Source organism: Heptranchias perlo, chromosome 10 (genome assembly GCF_035084215.1).
Source record: "Heptranchias perlo isolate sHepPer1 chromosome 10, sHepPer1.hap1, whole genome shotgun sequence".
Lineage (NCBI taxonomy): Eukaryota > Metazoa > Chordata > Chondrichthyes > Hexanchiformes > Hexanchidae > Heptranchias > Heptranchias perlo.
Genome location: NC_090334.1, coordinates 77,148,048 through 77,167,335, shown reverse-complemented (window position 1 = coordinate 77,167,335; position 19,288 = coordinate 77,148,048). Strand labels below are relative to the sequence as shown.

At 42.2% G+C, this 19,288-nt stretch overlaps 1 protein-coding gene across 2 annotated transcripts in view; it reads left to right on the top strand.

Moving 5' to 3' along the window:
• Positions 1-18,927, top strand: part of gtf2a1 (general transcription factor IIA, 1) — a 49,003-nt gene extending 30,076 nt beyond the window's left edge. For both annotated transcript variants that reach the window (XM_067992046.1, XM_067992045.1), the window contains exons 8-10: positions 3,012-3,251; positions 4,992-5,081; positions 16,942-18,927. In XM_067992046.1, coding sequence (XP_067848147.1) covers positions 3,012-3,251; positions 4,992-5,081; positions 16,942-17,049 — 438 coding nt within the window. In that variant the 3' untranslated portion in view covers positions 17,050-18,927. The remainder of the gene's footprint in view (positions 1-3,011; positions 3,252-4,991; positions 5,082-16,941) is intronic.
• Positions 18,928-19,288: the final 361 nt, after the last annotated feature.

The window sequence follows — 19,288 nt, the reverse complement described above, 5'->3', positions numbered from 1 at the left end:
CAAAGGTTAGATAGTGTTCACCACAGGAATTTGACGGGGTTAAAGGGTATATACTTCAATGCAAGGAGTATTACAAACAAAGCAGATGAGCTAAGGGCACAGATAAACACATGGCAGCATGATAACATTGCTATAACGGAAACCTGGCTTAAAGAGGGGGATAATTGGCAGCTCAATATCCCTGGATATGGAGTTTTCAGGCAGGATAGAGTGGGTGATAAAAAAGGAGGGGGGGGGTAGCATTATTGGTTAAAGAATTAATTACAATTGTGAGAAGGGATGATATGCTAAATGGATCATCAATCGAGGCCATATGGTTTGAGCTAAGAAAATAAAAAGGGGCAGTCACACGACTAGGAGAACCATAGACCCCGAATAGCGAAAGGGAGATAGAAGAACAAATATGTAGGCAAATTTCTGAGTGCAAAAATAAGAGGGCAATAATAGTAGGGGACTTCAACTACCCTAACATCAACTGGGATTCAAATAGTGTGAGGGGCACAGAGGGCGCAAAATTCTTGATCGATGTCTAGGAGAGCTTTTTTAGCCAGTACATGACAAGCCCAACAAGAGGGGATGCAATTCTAGATTTAGACCTGGGAAATGAAGATGGGCAAGTGGGTGAAGTGACAGTGGGTGACTATATTGGGGATAGTGACCATAATTCAGTTAGTTTTAGCAATATTATGGAAAAGGACAGAGTTAAGTCAGGAGTAAACGTTTTAAATTGGGGGAAGGCAAATTTTACAGAACTAAGTGGTGATTTGGCAGAAGTAGACTGGACACAACTACTTGAGGAGAAATCAGTGGCAAGCCAGTGGGAGACACTAAAAAGTGAAATTCTACGGGTACAATGCAGACACGTCCCCTCAAAGAAAAAGGATGGGATGGCCAAATTTAAAGCCCCCTGGTTGTCTAGAAGTATACAGGGCAAGATAAAGCAGAAGAAGAAAGCTTATGAATGTCACAATAATATAAATACTGCAGAAAGTCGAGAGGAGTATAGAAAGTACAGGGATGATGTAAAAAAGGAAATAAGGAAAGTAAAGAGAGGGCATGATAAAATATTAGCTAGTAAGATTAAAGAAAACCCAAAGATGTTTTATCAGTACATTAAGAACAAGAGGATAGCTAAGGAAAAGGTTGGACCTATCAGGGATGATAAGGGTAACTTATGTGTAGAAGCAGAGGATGTGGGTAGGGTTTTAAATGAATATTTTGTCTCCATATTCACAAAGGAAAGGGGCGATCTGGACGTAGTCGTTAAAGAGGAGAGGTGTGAAATATTGGATAAGGTAAACATTACGAGAGAGGAAGTACTAGAGGGACTGGAATCCTTGAAAGTTGATAAGTCACCAGGGCCGGATGGATTGTTTCCTAGGCTATTGAATGAAGCCAGAGAGGAAATAGCGGATGCTCTGAGGATCATTTTCCAATCCTCACTAGATACAGGGGAGGTACCGGAGGACTGGAAGACCGCAAACGTAATACCATTGTTTAAAAAGGGTACGAGGAAAAGGCCGAACATTATAGGCCGGTCAGTCTTACCTCGGTGGTGGGCAAACTATTAGAATCAATACTGAGAGATAGGATAAACTGTCACTTGTAAAGGCATGGTTTAATCAGGGATAGTCAGCATGGATTTGTTCAGGGAAGGTCATGCCTTACAAATCTGATTGAATTCTTTGAGGAAGTGACAAGGAGGATTGATGAGGGTAGTGTAGTGGATGTTGTCTACATGGATTTTAGTAAGGCATTTGACAAGGTCCCACATGGCAGACTGGTCAGAAAGGTAAAAGCCCATGGGATACAGGGAAATGTGGCAAATTGGATCTAAAATTGGCTCAGTTACAGGAAACAAAGGGTAAAAGTCGATGGATGTTTTTGCGAATGGAAATCCGTTTCCAGTGGTGTGCCACAGGGCTCAGTGTTGGGTCCCTTGCTGTTTGTGGTATATATTAATGATTTGGACTTGAATGCAGGGGGCATTATTGGCAAATTTGCAGACGACACAAAAATTGGCCGTGTAGTTGATAGTGAAGAGGATAGCAGTAGACTCAAAGAAGATATCAATGGGTTGGTGGAGTGGGTGGAAAAGTGGCAAATGGAGTTCAACCCGAAGAAGTGTGAGGTAATGCATTTAGGGAGGGCAAACAGTAAAAGGGAATACGCAGTAAATGGGAATATATTGAGAGGGGTAGAGGAAGTTAGAGACCTTGGAGTGCATGTGCACAGGTCCCTGAAGGTGGCAGTACAGGTAGATAAGGTTGTGAAGAAGGCATACGGAATGCTCTCCGTTATTAGCCGAGGTATAGAATACAAAAGCAGGGATGTAATGATAGAACTGTATAAAACGCTGGTAAGGCCACAGCTGGAGTATTGTGCGCAGTTCTGGTCACCACATTATAGGAAGGACGTAATTGCTCTGGAGAGAGTGCAGAGAAGATTTACAAGGATGTTGCCAGGGCTTGAAAATTGCAGCTACGAGGAGAGATTGGATAGGCTGGGATTGTTTTCCTTGGAGCAGAGGAGGCTGAGGGGATACTTGATTGAGGTGTACAAAATTATGAGGGGCCAAGATAGAGTAGACAGGGAGTACTTGTTTCCCCTAGCGGAGAGTTCAAGAACTAGAGGACATAGATTTAAGCTGATTGACGGAAGGATTAGAGGGGACATGAGGAAAAACTTTCTTACCCAGAGGGTGATGGGTGTATGGAATTCGCTGCCCAAATTGTTGGTAGAGGCAGGGCCCCTCAACTCTTTTAAAAAGTCCCTGGACCTGCACCTAAAGTGCTGTAAGCTGCAGGGCTACGGACCGGGTGCTGGAAGGTGGGATTAGAATGGGCACCGGTTGTTCTTCGAGCCGGCATGGGCATGATGGGCCGAATGGCCCCCTTCTGTGCTGTATCTTTTCTGTGGTTCTTTAGTTCTATGGTTCTATGACAATACCAATGGCAGACTATCTGTTTAACTTTTTAAATAAAAAATAATTTTAAAAATAAACTTTGCAGGTTATGCAAGCGACAACAGTAACGGCAACCCCTTCGACACAGGTTGGTCAGACAAACAGCTCTGCGCCTGTTCAACAGCAACAACAGCAGCAACAGCAGCCGCCACCTTTAGTGATGCAAGTAGATGGTACTGGGGACACCTCTTCAGAGGAAGACGAAGACGATGAAGAGGATGAGTATGACGATGAGGAGGAAGAGAAGGACAAGGAGGAGGTCGGGGAAGATGGACAAGTTGAAGAGGTAAAGTGACTTGCATCTAAAACAGATTTAAAGAGAACTTAATATTAAAAAAGAACTACAGTTGTCCTAGAAATCTCTTCATTTGCCACTGGTAAAAGTCACTTGTGATGTTATGGTTTCAGTGGTGTTCACTATGCCCTTCATGCTGGAATAGGAGACAGCACGTTAACTAATTCACAGGGGACGTCTCGTGCTTTAATCTAGTTTTTTAAAAAAATCTATGCGGTGCTTATTATATATTAATCTAATTGTTGAGTTGTGGCAATTAAGCTCAGTTTAGGGATGCAGGTTATTTATTAACCAAAAATGAACAAAACCCAATAATCTGCTAACCGTGAAGGATTAAGATAAAATCTGGCCTCGGAATCTTTTTAATTAGAGTTGTTGTGGAATCAAGGTAGCAATAGTGAGGGGGGGGAGGGGGATCAGATTTTATTGATGAGTAAAATGCATGTTGTACCAGCAGAAATTAACAAAGGTTTTTGATTTATATAAGATTTAGTATTTATCTGGCTTAATGCCAGAGTGGTTCCTGACATGTTCAATGGATACCATTGGTACTTAACACTGAATGTTTAGTGCTTGAAAAACTCGCAAGTAAATGGGTAGCATCTGTCTGTTATGGTAGGGGGTGTTCTTCAGAAAAGTGGCATTTTGGTTGGTTGTGAGGATAGTAGGTAAGGAATAACTTGCCTGGATGTTTGGAGCTACAACGATACTCGGGAAGCTTGACACCATCCAGGACAAAGCAGCCGGCTTAATTGGCACCCTATCCATCACCTTAAACATTCACTTTCTCCTCCACCACCGGCGCACTGTGGCTGCAGTGTGTACCATCTACAAGATGCACTGCAGCAACTTGCCAAGGCTTTTTCGACAGCACCTCCCATACCTGCGACCTCTACCATCTAGAAGGTTAAGGGCTGCAGGCGCATGGGAACAACACCACCTGCACGTTCCCCTCCAAGTCACCCAACATCCTGACTTGGAAATACATCGCCATTCCTGAGTCAAAATCCTGGGACTCCCTACCTAACAGCACTGTGGGACAACCTTCACCACACAGACTGCAGCGGTTCAAGAACGCGGCTCACCACCACCTTCTCAAGGGCAATTAGGGATGAGCAATAAATGCTGGCCTTGCCAGCGATGCCAACATCCCATGAATGAATAAAAAAAAGAGTAGGTACTGAGATGACATAGATGACGTGCTAGGTGGAAAGGAAATGGTTCATTATCAATAGTCGCTCCCTACAAACATTCCTGCATGTTAGTCTTGTTAAGCTAAACAGCAATAACTTGCATTGATGTAGCATCTTCAGTGTTGAAAAATTGCCCCAAGTTGCTTTGCAGAAGCGAATCAGACAGAAATTGACACCCAACCAAAGGAGGAGATATTAGGAGGGGGAGACGAAAAGCTTTGTCAATGGTGGGTTTTTAAGGAGGACCTTAAAGGAGAAAATGGAGGACCTTAAAGGAGAAGAGGGAGGTGGAGAGGCAGAGAGGGTGGGAATTCCAGAGCTTAGGGCCTCGCCGGCTGAAAGAACAGCCACCAATGGTGGGCTGCAAGGAGTGGGGGATGCAGAAGGGGCCAGAATTGGATGAATGCAGAATTCTGGAAGATTGTAGGGCTGTGTGTGTGTGTCGTGTGCACACACGTGTCAACACATAACAAGGCTCTTGTACACTTGTTTAAACTGAATAATCGTGGTTTAATCGTTTTTGCTGATTCTCTCCTAGGAGCCACTGAATAGTGAAGATGATGTCAGTGATGAAGAGGGCCAAGAACTCTTCGACACAGAAAATGTTGTTGTATGCCAGTATGATAAGGTGAGAACCTAAAGAACAGGACAGAGCCTTGCAGTAGTCCTAGGGGCATGGGTCTTATCTAGGATAAAATCCTTGCCAATGTTGTGTGCATTATTGAATATTCCTATGTAAACATTTCCTATGGGAATTGCAAGGTTGAAATGTCCACACTTCCCTGTTATTTTTCCCTGAAGCACCAATAGGTGGCCCTCTAATGGCAATTTCATTGTTAATGTCTCCACTAACTCGTAACAGCTTCCTGTCACACCACCTTCTCTACAGCTCGTGAGCCTGTTCTCTGCTGCTTCTCAGTCCCCACTGCAGCCTCTCTGCCATGAAAATTTTTGCCAGTAAGTTTCATTTCTGTACCTAAATTTAAAATTTCTGCCACCAAGATATTGTGCCGCCTCTGATTTGTGCCTGAAAGACTTTCTGCACATAACGCTTGGTGGCTCTCCTGCTTGACCCACCCCCTCCCTCCGACTTGTGTCTTCTGCTCTACTGAACTTGTAATGGCTCCCTCTGGGCCCAGCCCTCTTGTTTCTTCAGCTCTCTGAGCATCCTCACCCACTAAGCAAGATTTTGCTGGCTGTCTTTCATGTTCCAACCCATTAATTGGCTGCCAATCACTCCACTAACTGCCATTGGCTGCAGTTGCTTCTCACAGGCTGCCTCTACCCCATGTCAATTCCTTTTTTACGTTAACTCTCTTCCCCCCCACCCCCCACCTCCCACCCCCCCCCCCCTTGCCATGGCTGACTGTTCAATGTCACAGACCACCTACCCCCACTAATCTCAATTTCTTCACTTCCTTCCTCGCTCCTCCTCCTCCCTCTTCTATTTGCCTCCCCTTTTCCCCCCCCCACCCCCCACTTCCCCACATTAGTTCCATATTTCCCACTCTCTATCTATGGCTGACTTGAAAAATTCAAATTGTTTTTGACTACCCATGTGCAAGAGGAGATTAACAATATAACCTAGATATCCTTTTAAACTTGGCCAGGCCCCCTAGCTGCTTTGAATGATAGAAATAATGGAGATCAGAGCTTAATTTTTCCTAGAAGGTGGACTGTATTTGGCCTCAATCACCTCCTTGGCAAATGGTGGTGTGCAAATGGCAACACCCATGGCTGGCCTGTCCTACCAGAATTCAGAGGGTCTATTTTTCTGGCTAGAACAGTGAATAGGGGTTGAAAAATCAACCTGCTTTTTGTCCGAATCGTTACCTCTGCGGTTTTCCGGTCATTGCTTGTTAAAGATGATCTTGCCAGCTGCCAGTGAGCAGAGCCAAGTCCAATCTGATCCTCCCTTAAGCAAATAGCAGGATCTATAGACCCAGGCAGAGCTAAGTGGTCTTGTCTGAGGAGATTTGCCGTACGGTGTCTGTACTATGCTGTCTCTTGAGTCCAACCTGCAGAAGATTGTGGAAAATGAGCTCAGTGCACTTTTGGTTAGCACTGTGCTAGCTCCTAGCAGGTCACAAGTCTCTCGGCCAGGACTGGAAATTTGAGCTTTAGATCTCTAAACTGAGATTTGGCTCACCAGAAGCTCAGTAAAGAATCGTAATTTTAGCCCTAGTAATCTGCTAACTGGCTGGAGCTTCATGTTCTGTATTCAATTCTCATTGTGGAGCAAAAGAGGATTTTAGGTCCTTGTTAACAGAATGTCATCCATAAATAGATATAGTTTACAAGCTTGATCCCTTGCATGGTGATGTTGGGTGCGTGAGTTTGCTGTTAAGGCAACTGACAAGGTTTCCCAAACTAATGCAAATAGCAATGGAGTGCATGAATAACGCACCTAGTCTCATTTTCTTCTTGGGCAAAGGGCATTGAAGAACGCCATTTGGAGGTGGTATGTGGGAAGCACAAGTTTACACAGACCTGTCCAAGTTGGGATCGAGATCAAACCTTTGTCGCACCTAAAATGGGTGTGTCTGTTTAATCTGGTTGAAGGCCTCCACAGCATTGAATTATATAGCCAACATTGGGTAATGTTCCTGGTAGTATTTATGAAAAATGAAACAGGTGCCTCAAACTGTCAAAAGGGTGTTTGGCTCCCAAAAGGCGGCTTGGTCTCCATTTGCTGGTCCTGGAAGAATCCCTCCCGACAGTGACAGCAGTATCTCAGCAAAGCTGACTTTTAAAGCCCCAAAACCCCAAGATTAGCCATAATGCTAGAACTTTTCATACTAATGAGGTAACAAAATACAAGTAAAATAAGTGATACTTGAATGTTACCTTTATTAACTAATACCAAAGTACAGTGGTGATACCAAAACAGTAATTTGATGCAAATTAGTGAGAAGCATCCAGTGGAATGTAAAAATGTTCAACCATTTATTCAGCTTGCAGCAGTATCATATAAATGGTGTTCTTTTAAAATTTGGTTTGTACAATCACTTGTAGAGGAAAAATGACTTTAGTGACAGTTACTCTACAATTTATGAAGTGCTCTGTTTTGTCCCGTGTATTGTCTCTTGCCTGATGTGACTGTCCACCAAAAATGTTCCTCATGTGTTGCCCTACTTAGAACATTTGCAATACGGGATGATTGTGTTAGTGGTATTGGGCATGGCTGATGCATTATCTCAACCAGGTATTGGATTGGTGCTGCAGAAGCCTTTTCAAACAAATATTCACTCAAGGGTTACCCTACCTCTTTGACATGGATGTAGTGCTTGTATTTGACCGCTGGGCATTTGGGGCTATATGCAGCTGTCTTATTTGATTTATTATATTTATGCTGATTTATTACATTTATATTAGCACAGGAAAACTTAAAAAAAAGAAACTTACACCAAGTAAAACAAACAGACCCATCTGGCAGGCAGAGTTTCAACTCATCACTCGCTATGTGCTAATAATAGTGATGGCTTATACTGAGATTCACATGAAATGAACGAAAAACACTTTTAGGCTGTCATTAATCATACTTTTCAAAACTTGAGAGGAGTTGGTTTATTTTAACTTTCTGCAGAAAATCTGATTTGGGGGTTTGTGGAATCTAGAATTTTGAAATGGTACCTCATTTCTGGGTATTGGCGACGTTATTCTGTTGATTTGTAAGATGTTTGCTTTTGAAGGCAAGTGCTGTGCTCCAGGTTTTGCCGGAGCCTGATTCTAATCAGAATTGACTGCATTAAGCTTGTTTGTGGTTTGCTTCTGACCGGCTTGTGGTTACAGCTTTTTGCACGTTAATGTCTGGCATTTTGCTCAGTTTTTAAAAAAATCTCTAAAATGTAAACCAACTGGAAAATTGGGTATCCATTGAACAAATGTACACGGTTTAAATTTGTACACGATCAGATTGTCTCAATTTGCAGAGGTTACTAGCATTTGAAAGGATACACATGGCAATGGATCATAACACTCCTTAAATTTGGTACGGGCTCATTAGAAGTGTAGTAGATGAACATCTTATTAGCAGCTGCCTGAAAAGCATGAACGAACGAGGATCAGCCATTGAGTCCAGCAAAATCAGTTCCTGTTACACGTTATATGTATTTTTCCCATCATGACACTTGACCAATTCACTGAATTACTGATAACACTGACCGACCACAGGGGGAAACTATGATTAATCCCTGTGAAAATTCTTGGCTGCAAAGTTAATTGGGTGAAAACCCAGAATATTGATTTAGGCTCGCAACACCTACTGTACAACGCTGATCAATTAACATAGGCCTTTATCTCAGGGGTTTGGAATGCAAAAGAGAGACAGTGATGCTTCAGTTATGAATGGCCTAGCTCTAATTTTAATATTATGACCCCTTGTTCTTGATCCCCCACCAGAGGAAATAGTTTATTCATATCTACCCTATCAAATCCTTTTAACATTTTAAACACTTTGATCAGATCACCCCTCAATCTCCTTTTATCCCCACGAGAGGTTTAATGTCTCATCCAAAAGATGGCACGCCCGACAGCACAATACTCCCTTACTGCTGCACTGAAGTGTGAACCTACAGTGTGTGCTCAAGTCTATGGAGTGGGGCTTGAACCCATGACCTTCTGACTGATGCAAGAGTGCTACCACTGAGCCACGGCTGACACTTTTGTATTCTATGCCTCTAAATACAAAATCAAGGATTTGTTGGCCATTTTTATGGCCCAACCTACTTGTGCTGCTACTTTTTAATGACTTGTATATCTGAACACAATACCAGTGACCTCTTTGTTCCTCTTACCATTTAAGGTGTTTTCTTTCAGTATTGTTGCTTCCATTTTCTACATTATCACCTATCTATGTCTTCCTGCACTTTTTTGCAGTCTGTCCCAGTTTGTCATATCACTCAATTTGGTGTCATTAGCAAACTTCAATATCATTCTTCATTTCCCAAGTCCAGATTCTTGTACATAAAGTAAGAGCAGTCCTACAGCGACCTCTGTCCTTGTGAAACACCACTCACTACATTTTTCCAGTCCGAGAAGCTTCCTTTTATCACTACCCTTTGCTTTCTGTCTTCCAACCATCTCTGTATCCATGTGGCCACATTCCCCATTTGTCATTAGTCTCTTAATACTTTTTGAAAAAAAATCCATATAAACCACATCCAATGCATTTTATTAACCCTCTCTCATAACTTATTCAAACATTTCATAAGATCCGGTCAAGCATGACCCGCCCTTTAAAAATGCTTTCATCTCCGTAACATAGCCCATCTCCACCCCTGCCTCAGCTCATCTGCTGCTGAAACCTTCATCCATGCCTTTGTTACCTTTAGACTTAACTATTCCAATGCTCCCCTGGCATGACTCCCATCTTTCATCCTCCGTAAACCTGAGCTCATCCAAAACTCTGCTGCCCAGATCCTAACTCGCACCAAGTCCCGTTTACCCATTACACCTGTGCTTGCTGACCTACATGGGCTCCTAGTCCAACAACGCCTCGATTTTAAAGTTCTCATTCTTGTTTTCAAATCCCTCCATGGCCTCATCCCTCCCTTTCTCTGTAACTTCATCAGCCCTAGAACCCAACGAGATCTCTGGGCTCCTCCAATTCTTGCCTCTTGCGCATCACCGATTTTAATCGCTGGACCATTGGTGGCCGTGCCTTCAGCTGCCTAGGCCCTAAGCTCTGGAATTTCCTCCCTAAACCTCTCCGCCTCTCTACCTCTCTCTCCTCATTTAAGACATTCCTTAAAACCTACCTCTTTGAACAAGCTTTTGGTCACCTGTCCTAATATCTCCTTATGTGGCTCGGTGTTAAATTTTACTTGATAATCGCTCCTGTGAAGCGCCTTGGGATATTTTACTACATTTTGCTACTGCGCACAGTGGGCGCAAAATTCTTGATCGGTGCCCAGGAGAACTTTTTTAGCCAGTACGTGACAAGCCCAGCAAGGGGGGATGCAATTCTAGATTTAGTCCTGGGAAATGAAGATGGGCAAGTGGGTGACCGTATTGGGGATAGTGACCACAATTCAGTTAGTTTTAGCATTATTATGGAAAAGGACAGAGTTAAATCAGGAGTAAACATTTTAAATTGGGGGAAGGCAAATTTTACAGAACTAGGAGGTGATTTGGCAGAAGTGGACTGGACACAACTACTTGAGGAGAAATCAGTGGGAGGCACTAAAAAGTGAAATTCTACGGGTACAGTGCAGACGCGTCCCCTCAAAGAAAAAGGGTGGGACTGGCAAATTTAAAGCCCCCTGGTTGTCTAGAAGTATACGGGGCAAGATAAAGCAGAAAAGAAAGCTTATGACTGTCACAGAAAACTAAATGCTGCAGAAAGCCGAGAGGAGTATAGAAAGTACAGGGATGATGTAAAAAAAGAAATAAGGAAAGCAAAGAGAGGGCATGATAAAATATTAGCTAGTAAGATTAAAGAAAACCCAAAGATGTTTTATCAGTACATTAAGAACAAGAGGATAGCTAAGGAAAAGGTGGGACCTATCAGGGATGATAAGGGTAACTTGTGTGTAGAAGCAGAGGATGTGGGTAGGGTTTTAAATGAATGTTTTGACTCCGTATTCACAAAGGAAAGGGATGATCCGGATGTAGTAGTTGAAGAGGAGAGGTGTGAACTATTGGATGAGGTAAACATAACGAGAGAGGAAGTACTAGAGGGACTGGAATCCTTGAAAGTTGATAAGTCACCAGGGCCGGATGGATTGTTTCCTAGGCTATTGAAGGAAGCCAGGGAGGAAATAGCAGATGCTCTGAGGATCATTTTCCAATCGTCACTAGATATAGGGGAGGTACCGGAGGACTGGAAGGCTGCAAACGTAATACCATTGTTTAAAAAGGGTACGAGGGAAAGGCCGATCAATTATAAGCCGGTCAGTCTTACCTCGGTGGTGGACAAACTATTAGAATCAATACTGAGAGATAGGATAAACTGTCACTTGGAAAGGCATGGTTTAATCAGGGATAGTCAGCATGGATTTGTTCAGGGAAGGTCATGCCTTACAAATCTGATTAAATTCTTTGAGGCAGTGACAAGGAGGATTGATGAGGGTAGTGTAGTGGATGTTGCCTACATGGATTTTAGTAAGGCATTTGACAAGGTCCCACATGGCAGACTGGTCAGAAAGGTAAAAGCCCATGGGATACAGGGAAATGTGGCGAATTAGATCCAAAATTGGCTCAGTAACAGGAAACAAAGGGTAAAAGTCGATGGATGTCTTTGCGAATGGAAATCCGTTTCCAGTGGTGTGCCACAGTGTTGGGTCCCTTGCTGTTTGTGGTATATATTAATGATTTGGACTTGAATGCAGGGGACATGATTGGCAAATTTGCAGACGACACAAAAATTGGCCGTGTAGTTGATAGTGAAGAGGATAGCTGTGGACTCCAAGAAGACATCAATGAGTTGGTGGAGTGGGTGGAGAAGAGGCAAATGGAGTTCAACCCGGAGAAGTGTGAGGTAATGCACTTAGGGAGGGCAGACAGTTAAAGGGAATACGCAGTAAACAGGAATATAGTGAGAGATCTTGGAGTGCATGTGCACAGGTCCCTGAAGGTGGTAGTACAGGTAGATAAGGTTGTGAAGAAGGCATACAGAATGCTTTCCATTATTAGCTGAGGTATAGAATACAAAAGCAGGGATGTAATGATGGAACTATATAAAACGCTGGTAAGGCCACAGCTGGAGTATTGTGCGCAGTTCTGGTCACCACATTACAGGAAGGACGTAATTGCTCTGGAGAGAATGCAGAGAAGATTTACAAAAATGTTGCCAGGGCTTGAACATTGCAGCTACAAGGAGAGATTGGATAGGCTGAGGTTGTTTTCCTTGGAGCAGAGGAGGCTGAGGGGTGACTTGATTGAGGTGTACAAAATTATGAGGGGCCCAGATAGAGTAGACAGGAAGTACCTGTTTCCCCCAGCGGAGAGTTCAAGAACTAGAGGACATAGATTTAAGATGATTGGCGGAAGGATTAGAGGGGACATGAGATCTTACCCAGAGGGTGGTGGGTGTATGGAATTCGCTGCCCAAATTGATGGTAGAGGCAGGGACCCTCAACTCTTCTAAAAAGGTCCCTGGACCTGCACCTAAAGTGCTGTAAGCTGCAGGGCTACGGACCGGGTGCTGGAGGTGGGATTAGAATGGGCACCTGGTTGTTCTTCGAGCCGGCGCAGACACGATGGGCCGGATGGCCCCCTTCTGTGCTGTATCGTTTCTATGGTTCTATTAAAGGTGCTATATAAATGCAGATGTTTGTTGTTTTAGTATTCAGGTTCAAGATGGGATAGAAAAAGTATTCTTGTAAATTAGTTGAAAACCTAACTCTTTACAAAGATAAAATTAATATCTCCAAGAAAGTAGCAGGAGGAAAAAATATCTTTCTTTAAAATAGGCGACACTCACCAGAAAATTAAAGTCTATTTCAGGAGGTTTGTGATGTAAAGAACATTTTCCTCTTTATTAAATCTGATTTGTCCTGTAACACTATTATTTCAAATGCTGCATAATCACTATCTGTCTCCTCATTCTGTTGTCCTGTGCAGAGGTCTGAGCAGTGAGACCCGTTTTCACAATTATTTTTGCAAAATGTCATTTTGTGTTTAGTCATAGGCAAAAAAAAAATAATGGGTTTGTGCCTTTGCGGGTCTGCTGCCGGTCACTGTGATGCAGATACCCGAGTTTGGATTTGAGCGACCGTCTTCTTTTTACCAAGATAGGAAGAAAGAAATATAAATGCTGGAAATTTGAAATAAAAACAATATTCCAGCCAGCTGGCATCTGAAAGAGAAGGGCGGATTAATGTTTGTGATGTGATTCATGATCAGTTCTGCTTTTTTCACTAACATGTTTGTTGTTAGGTGTAAATGTATACAGTACAACCTCCATTAGATGCATCTGCGATCACCTGTAAGAATTTTTGGGGTCAATGGGAAACCAGTGGGAGTCGGCACTGCCAGCATTTATTTTCTTCAGTGAGTGGAGCTGGCACAGAGCACGTTTAAGAAGCCAGGCTTCTATTGAAGTTGGCAGCTGGGGTAGGGGCAGAGGATGGGATCACTGGAGGTGAACGCATGATACCAATTGCGCTCGCCTCTAGCCGGGGAAGTGGGGTTGGGGTTGGGGTGGGTGGGGGGGTGGCATTGAGGGAGTGTTTTTGCTCAGTGCTGTTAAGTTCAGCAGCTGGAATCGTTTCTGCTCCTCTCCCCTCTCATCCCCTAAGCTTCTGATAATGTAAAAGAGCAACTAGAGGAGCAAAACTGAATGGTAGGCTAAGGAGGCCGTTTCAATTTATTTGTAACTTCAACAGGCTGCCGGGAAGAGTAACTGATCAGCTGTTTGTGCGCTGGGAGTGGGGCAGTGAAGATTTGCCAGTATTTATTCAGTTATGAGAATTTTCACTGACGTTTCACATCGCGATATCATTGGATTCTGACTATAAACCAAAGTATAGTTAAAAAGGAAAGGAAAGGAAATTCATCTGAAGTATGTGTGGATAAAATAGGGTATTTGGTTTATGTTGGCAGATGTAGTGCTGAATGAATAGTAGTAATGAGTCTTGGCATGCCATTCCATTCAACGTATTTATTTATTGTAGGCATTTAAAAAAAAGAGACAGTGTCCTTTTTGTTGGCTTCTCAAACAGCTTCCTGGACTGTCTTTGGCATCTACTTCAATCATCTTCACATTCTACTAATTTTCTTAACTGGGTTACTTTGGAAAATAATTTGTGGTTTGCCCTACAGATTGCTACATGTAGTGAAGTCGCTAAGCCAATCACTGAAAAGCTTAACCAATTTTTATCTTATTTTTGAGTCCATCTGAGCCAAAAGCAATGGCCAGTAGGTTCCTTCTTAACTTCTTCTAATATTTCTCATTAAGAATTTTTGGAATGTTTAAAAGTTGTGAACAAATATCCATCACTCTGTCTGCAATTGTGTTGAGTAATTTGATAATGGCCTTGGAAATCATAGAAAGGCTACAGCACGGAAGGAGACCATTCGGCCCATCGAGTCTGCGCCGGCTGTATGCAAGACCAATCCAGCTGGTCCTACTCCCCTGCACTATCCCCGTAGTCCTGCAGATTTTTTCCTTTCAAGTACTTATTCAATTCCCATTTGAAAGCCATGATTGAATCTGCCTCCACTACCCCCTCGGGCAGTGCATTCCAGATCCTAACCACTCGCTGTACAAAAAAGTTTTTCCTCATGTCACCTTTGGTTCTTTTGCCAATCACCTTAAATCTATGTCCTCTGGTCCTTAACCCTTCCGCCAATGGGAACAGTTTCTCTCTTATCCTGTCTCGACCCTTCATGATTTTGAATACCTCTATCAAATCTCCTCGCAACCGTCTCTGTACCAAGGAGAACAACCCCAGCTTCTCCAGTCTATCCACATAACTAAAGTCCCTCATCCCTGGAATCATTCTAGTAAATCTCTTCTGCAACCTCTCTAAGACCTTCACATCTTTCCTAAAGTGCAATGCCCAGAACTGGACACAATACTTATGTTGTGGCCGAACTAGTGTTTTATAAAGGTTCATCATGACTTCCATACTTTTGTACTCTATGCTTCTATATATAAAGCCCAGGATCCCCGTATGCTTTTTAAACCACTTTCTCAACTTGCCCCGTCATAGCCACTTGGGCATGGAACCAGACATGAATGTATTTAGTTTAAAGTTAGACCTCCTCAAATGCAGCACTGAGGCACATAGCACAGCATGCTCCCATGTTCTCTCCCAGTCTGTGTCAAGGGCAGGTGCAATAGGCAGCTATGGTTATCCTCACTGCCCACCAGTCAGGGAGGGGAAAATTCAGCTGAGGTTCCTGCTCCTGATAGAAAAACATAACTTGCATTTATAAATCACAACCTCAGGTGCACATTATTGAAGGCGATGGAAAGTGAGAGAAGAAAAAAAGAATAATCTGCAAATACACAGGAGATCTGCGACCATTTGTAAAGAGAACAGGCAGGTTTTAAGTTTTGGCTGCAGACACAGTTCTGATGAAAAGGCTAGCCTGTTTTTCCGATGCTGACAGATCTACTATGTGTCACCATCTTTTTCTAATATAAAATGTGCCTATTTATTGTTTGAGGGGAGGGGCCGGGAGGGAGTTGTGTGGATGTGTCTGTCACTTAGGAGTGTAGGAACAGGAGTAGACCATTCAGCCCCTCGAGTCTGCTCCACTATTCAATTAGATCATGGCTGATCTGTACCTCAACTCCATATCTCTTGATACCCTTACCTAACAAAAATCTGTTGATATTAGTTTTCAAAGCTCCAATTGAACCCCAGTATCCACAATCTTTTCGGGGAGAGAATTCCAGATTTCTACTACCCATTATGTGAAAAAGTGTTTCCTGATTTTCCTCCTGCATGGCCTGGCTCTAATTTTAAGATTATGCCCCCTTGTTCTTGATTCCCTCACCAGAGGAAATAGTTTTTCTGTATCTACCCTGTCAAATCCTTTTAACAATTTAAGCACCTTGATCAGATCAGCCCTCAATCTTCTGTACTCAAGGGAATACAATTCATATGTTAAGTTCTGTTTCTAACTCCAACACAAGAGGGTGTGGTACTGAGCTATACAGAACAGGACGATGCCAGATTTGATTCCTGGTCTGTATTGAGTTAGCTGCTGTTGGCCAGAGCAGCAGTTCGGGTGGTGTACTGGGACCCTGAGTTAGGGAGGGGGTAAAATCGGCCACGGTCATTGCTCCTGCTAACTTTCCAGCAGATCCTGTTGATGACAGGATCTGGCTTGGATGTGATGCCATCCACAGTTGAATAGCTTACTGATATTCATTGTCTAGGTTCACACACAAGAGCATAAGGAAAAGTTCAAGGACAAGCAAAGATCACTGATCCCAGCCTTCTAATGTTCCCAATATCTGGTAACATAATGTAGCAGGAAGTTCAATCAGATGAACATACAATGAAGGGGACAAGGGTGAGGATTTGGAGGGCCGCCCTTTACAATTGTACTTTTAAAAAAAAAATGTTCTCAGAATGTGAGGGATGCTGGCAAAGTGTATTTATTGCTCATCCTTAGTTGCTCTGAGAAGGTGGTGGTGGGCTTTTTCCTTGAACCACTGGAGGCCTGGTGGAGATTGTGCTGTTGGTGGTGATGATGCTTTCACAATGATGTTGGGTAGAGAATTCCAGAATATTGACCCAGCAAGGATGATGGAACGGACGATATATGTCCCAAGTCGGGATTGTGTGTAACTTGGAAGAGAACTTGGAGCCGATGGTGTTCCCACAGCATTGTTGCTCTCGTCCTTCTCAGCGGTGGGAATTGCAGGGGGAGGGAGATATTGTCGAAGTAACGTTAACTCTCAATACCAGTACGAGTCAGCACCTTCGAAAGGAGAGAGAAGGGGAGACAATTGGAAGAACAAAATAATATATGTTACCGTTGTAGCACTGTTCCACCTGCCTTAATGATGCTTGTCATATGTTCAGATCCACAGGAGTAAGAATAAGTGGAAGTTCCACCTGAAGGACGGGATCATGAACCTGAATGGGAGAGATTATGTGTTTTCCAAAGCCATCGGGGATGCAGAGTGGTAAGAATTAAGATCCTCTTGCAAAAGGACAGGCTCATCGGACTGGACTAACGTGCACTTAAACTGAAGTACGAAGCCTGCAAGTGAAAAGAATACAGAACTACTGGAACCCAAGCTACTGAGTTGTACAACACTACATTACGTGGGGAAAAGCCTTGCCACTGAAATGGCTAACATTTTACAGAGAGAGAGAGAGAAAAAAAACAATGTGCTTAACTATCAGTCATACCATAATACAGTCACTGCTTGCTGATTGATGAATTACATCTACAGAACTAACGAGTTTACAAACTCCATTGAGCAAGACTCTTCTAAGGAGAAAGCGTTTAGAGGACCCGGTCACTGTGCTTTGTGCTAAGTGCTGTCATTTGAACTGCATTGAAACTGAAATAAAACACAAATAAAATGGTTCTTTTATAGGGGAGGTTTATAGCTGGAAGAAAAATCTTGTAAATTCAAATCCCTTCACTTATGTGTAGTGATTGAATAACTTCCTGACCGAGGACCAACACATTCTTAAGGTGTAACAATGGCTGATACATTTTTAAAGAAAAAAGTAAAACAAAGTTGATAGATGACTTTGAATTGCAAACGGTTTGATAACCTAGACATGTATTCCGTTTACCTTTTTAATGCTGTGATTTTATTACGGTATGCAATATAGTTGAGACGGACTCTTTTAAACTATTGTTTTCACACCATACCTGTGATAATTTTTGAAAATCGGCCAGATCCCAGAGGCTGAACATACCAAACTGTGCTCTTATATATAGTGCTGTTATCAAGTGTTCCTTTTGCAGGCATGTTTCATAGTTTCATTTTTCTCCGTTTCACTGTGTGGCACATCACACTATACTGTAGATCAGTGCGCAGTCTGACTTTAATTGACTATTTTTATTTTGGACTGTAACAGACCATTACATTAGGTTTTGATAGAAATCATCATTCCTTTTTTTTTGTTTCTTCCCCATCTGTTTCATGTAATGGTTTTCTAATCTTGTGAAAGACTTTGGAATTTAATAGAACAGTGAGGGAATTTGCCTTTTTAAAATGACGAGAGCGACATCACTTTTAGCTGTGTTTTCAACAGAGACAGTATTATGCGATTACTGAAATGATTCTCAAGTACAAGAGGGGAAAAGAAGCGGCAAAGTTTGCACATGGAGTGGTGGAACTTAAGGAAAAGATGAGCGCCTTTTAAAAGAAAAATAATTTACTTTCTAATACAAAGCCAGCCATTTACAAGTTTTGCTTTTTTTAAAATTAAAAACAAAAGCCTGTACACACGGTAAGTTGGGGAAAAAAACAATTTTCATTAGCTGATCTCTTTTCTACTACTACCCACAGCTACTTGGTCAACTGGTGTTGTACATAAGTGTAAGAGGGAAATCTATTTATTATGTTTGTATAATTCATCTTGTACCATTTAAATCAAGGTTCTTAATAAAATAAAGTCATCTTCGTTTAAGGCCCTGCTTGTAAGACAATTAGAGAACTTAGTATTTTGTTGTACTAAGATCTATTTTAAGTTACTTAAAAGTATTTTGCCTTTGCAAAAATTTTAATTAAAAATGCCCTTAAAGTTTGTGTTTATTGCTTTAATTTACTAGGATTCATGTAATTTCTCCTGGGAAAATGAGTTGCATACACAGGATGTGGCTCTAGTTTGACCCTGGTCATTGTAGGTTTCGATTCAGATTGATGCTTGGGTGGGTGTATGTATATATGTATATAATTAACCCCAGCTTCAACATTTTAAACTGAGTGAGAATGAATGCTTTGTTATAATTTATATTTTTCATTTCAAATATATTGTGAATCGCTCAAATTGGACAATTCATTGTACAAAAATTAAAAGTTCAATATTTGTAATGCTTTGGAACAGAGTATTTCAACTTTCATTGAGCAAAGGTTGCCAAAATTAATACATATTCTATTAATAATCCTAAAGAGTGGTCGCTAACCGAGAAACCAGCTCGGAGACAGACTGAAGGGTCATGAGGTGATTCTAATTGCAGTTTTCAAAATAATGAAGGAAATTGACAAAATGATACGGCCAAATTGTTCACTGTGGTGAAGGGAATAGCATGCAACACTAGCTAACAATGAAGTAGCCAGCAGTAAGGAGGGAAGTCAGGTAAAGCTTTTTCAGTCAAAGGGTAGTAGTGTTACAGAATAAATTACCAGAGAAAGACATTGTATAAATGGGCCTGGGCGATTATTAAATGCGTTTCTGGAAAAAG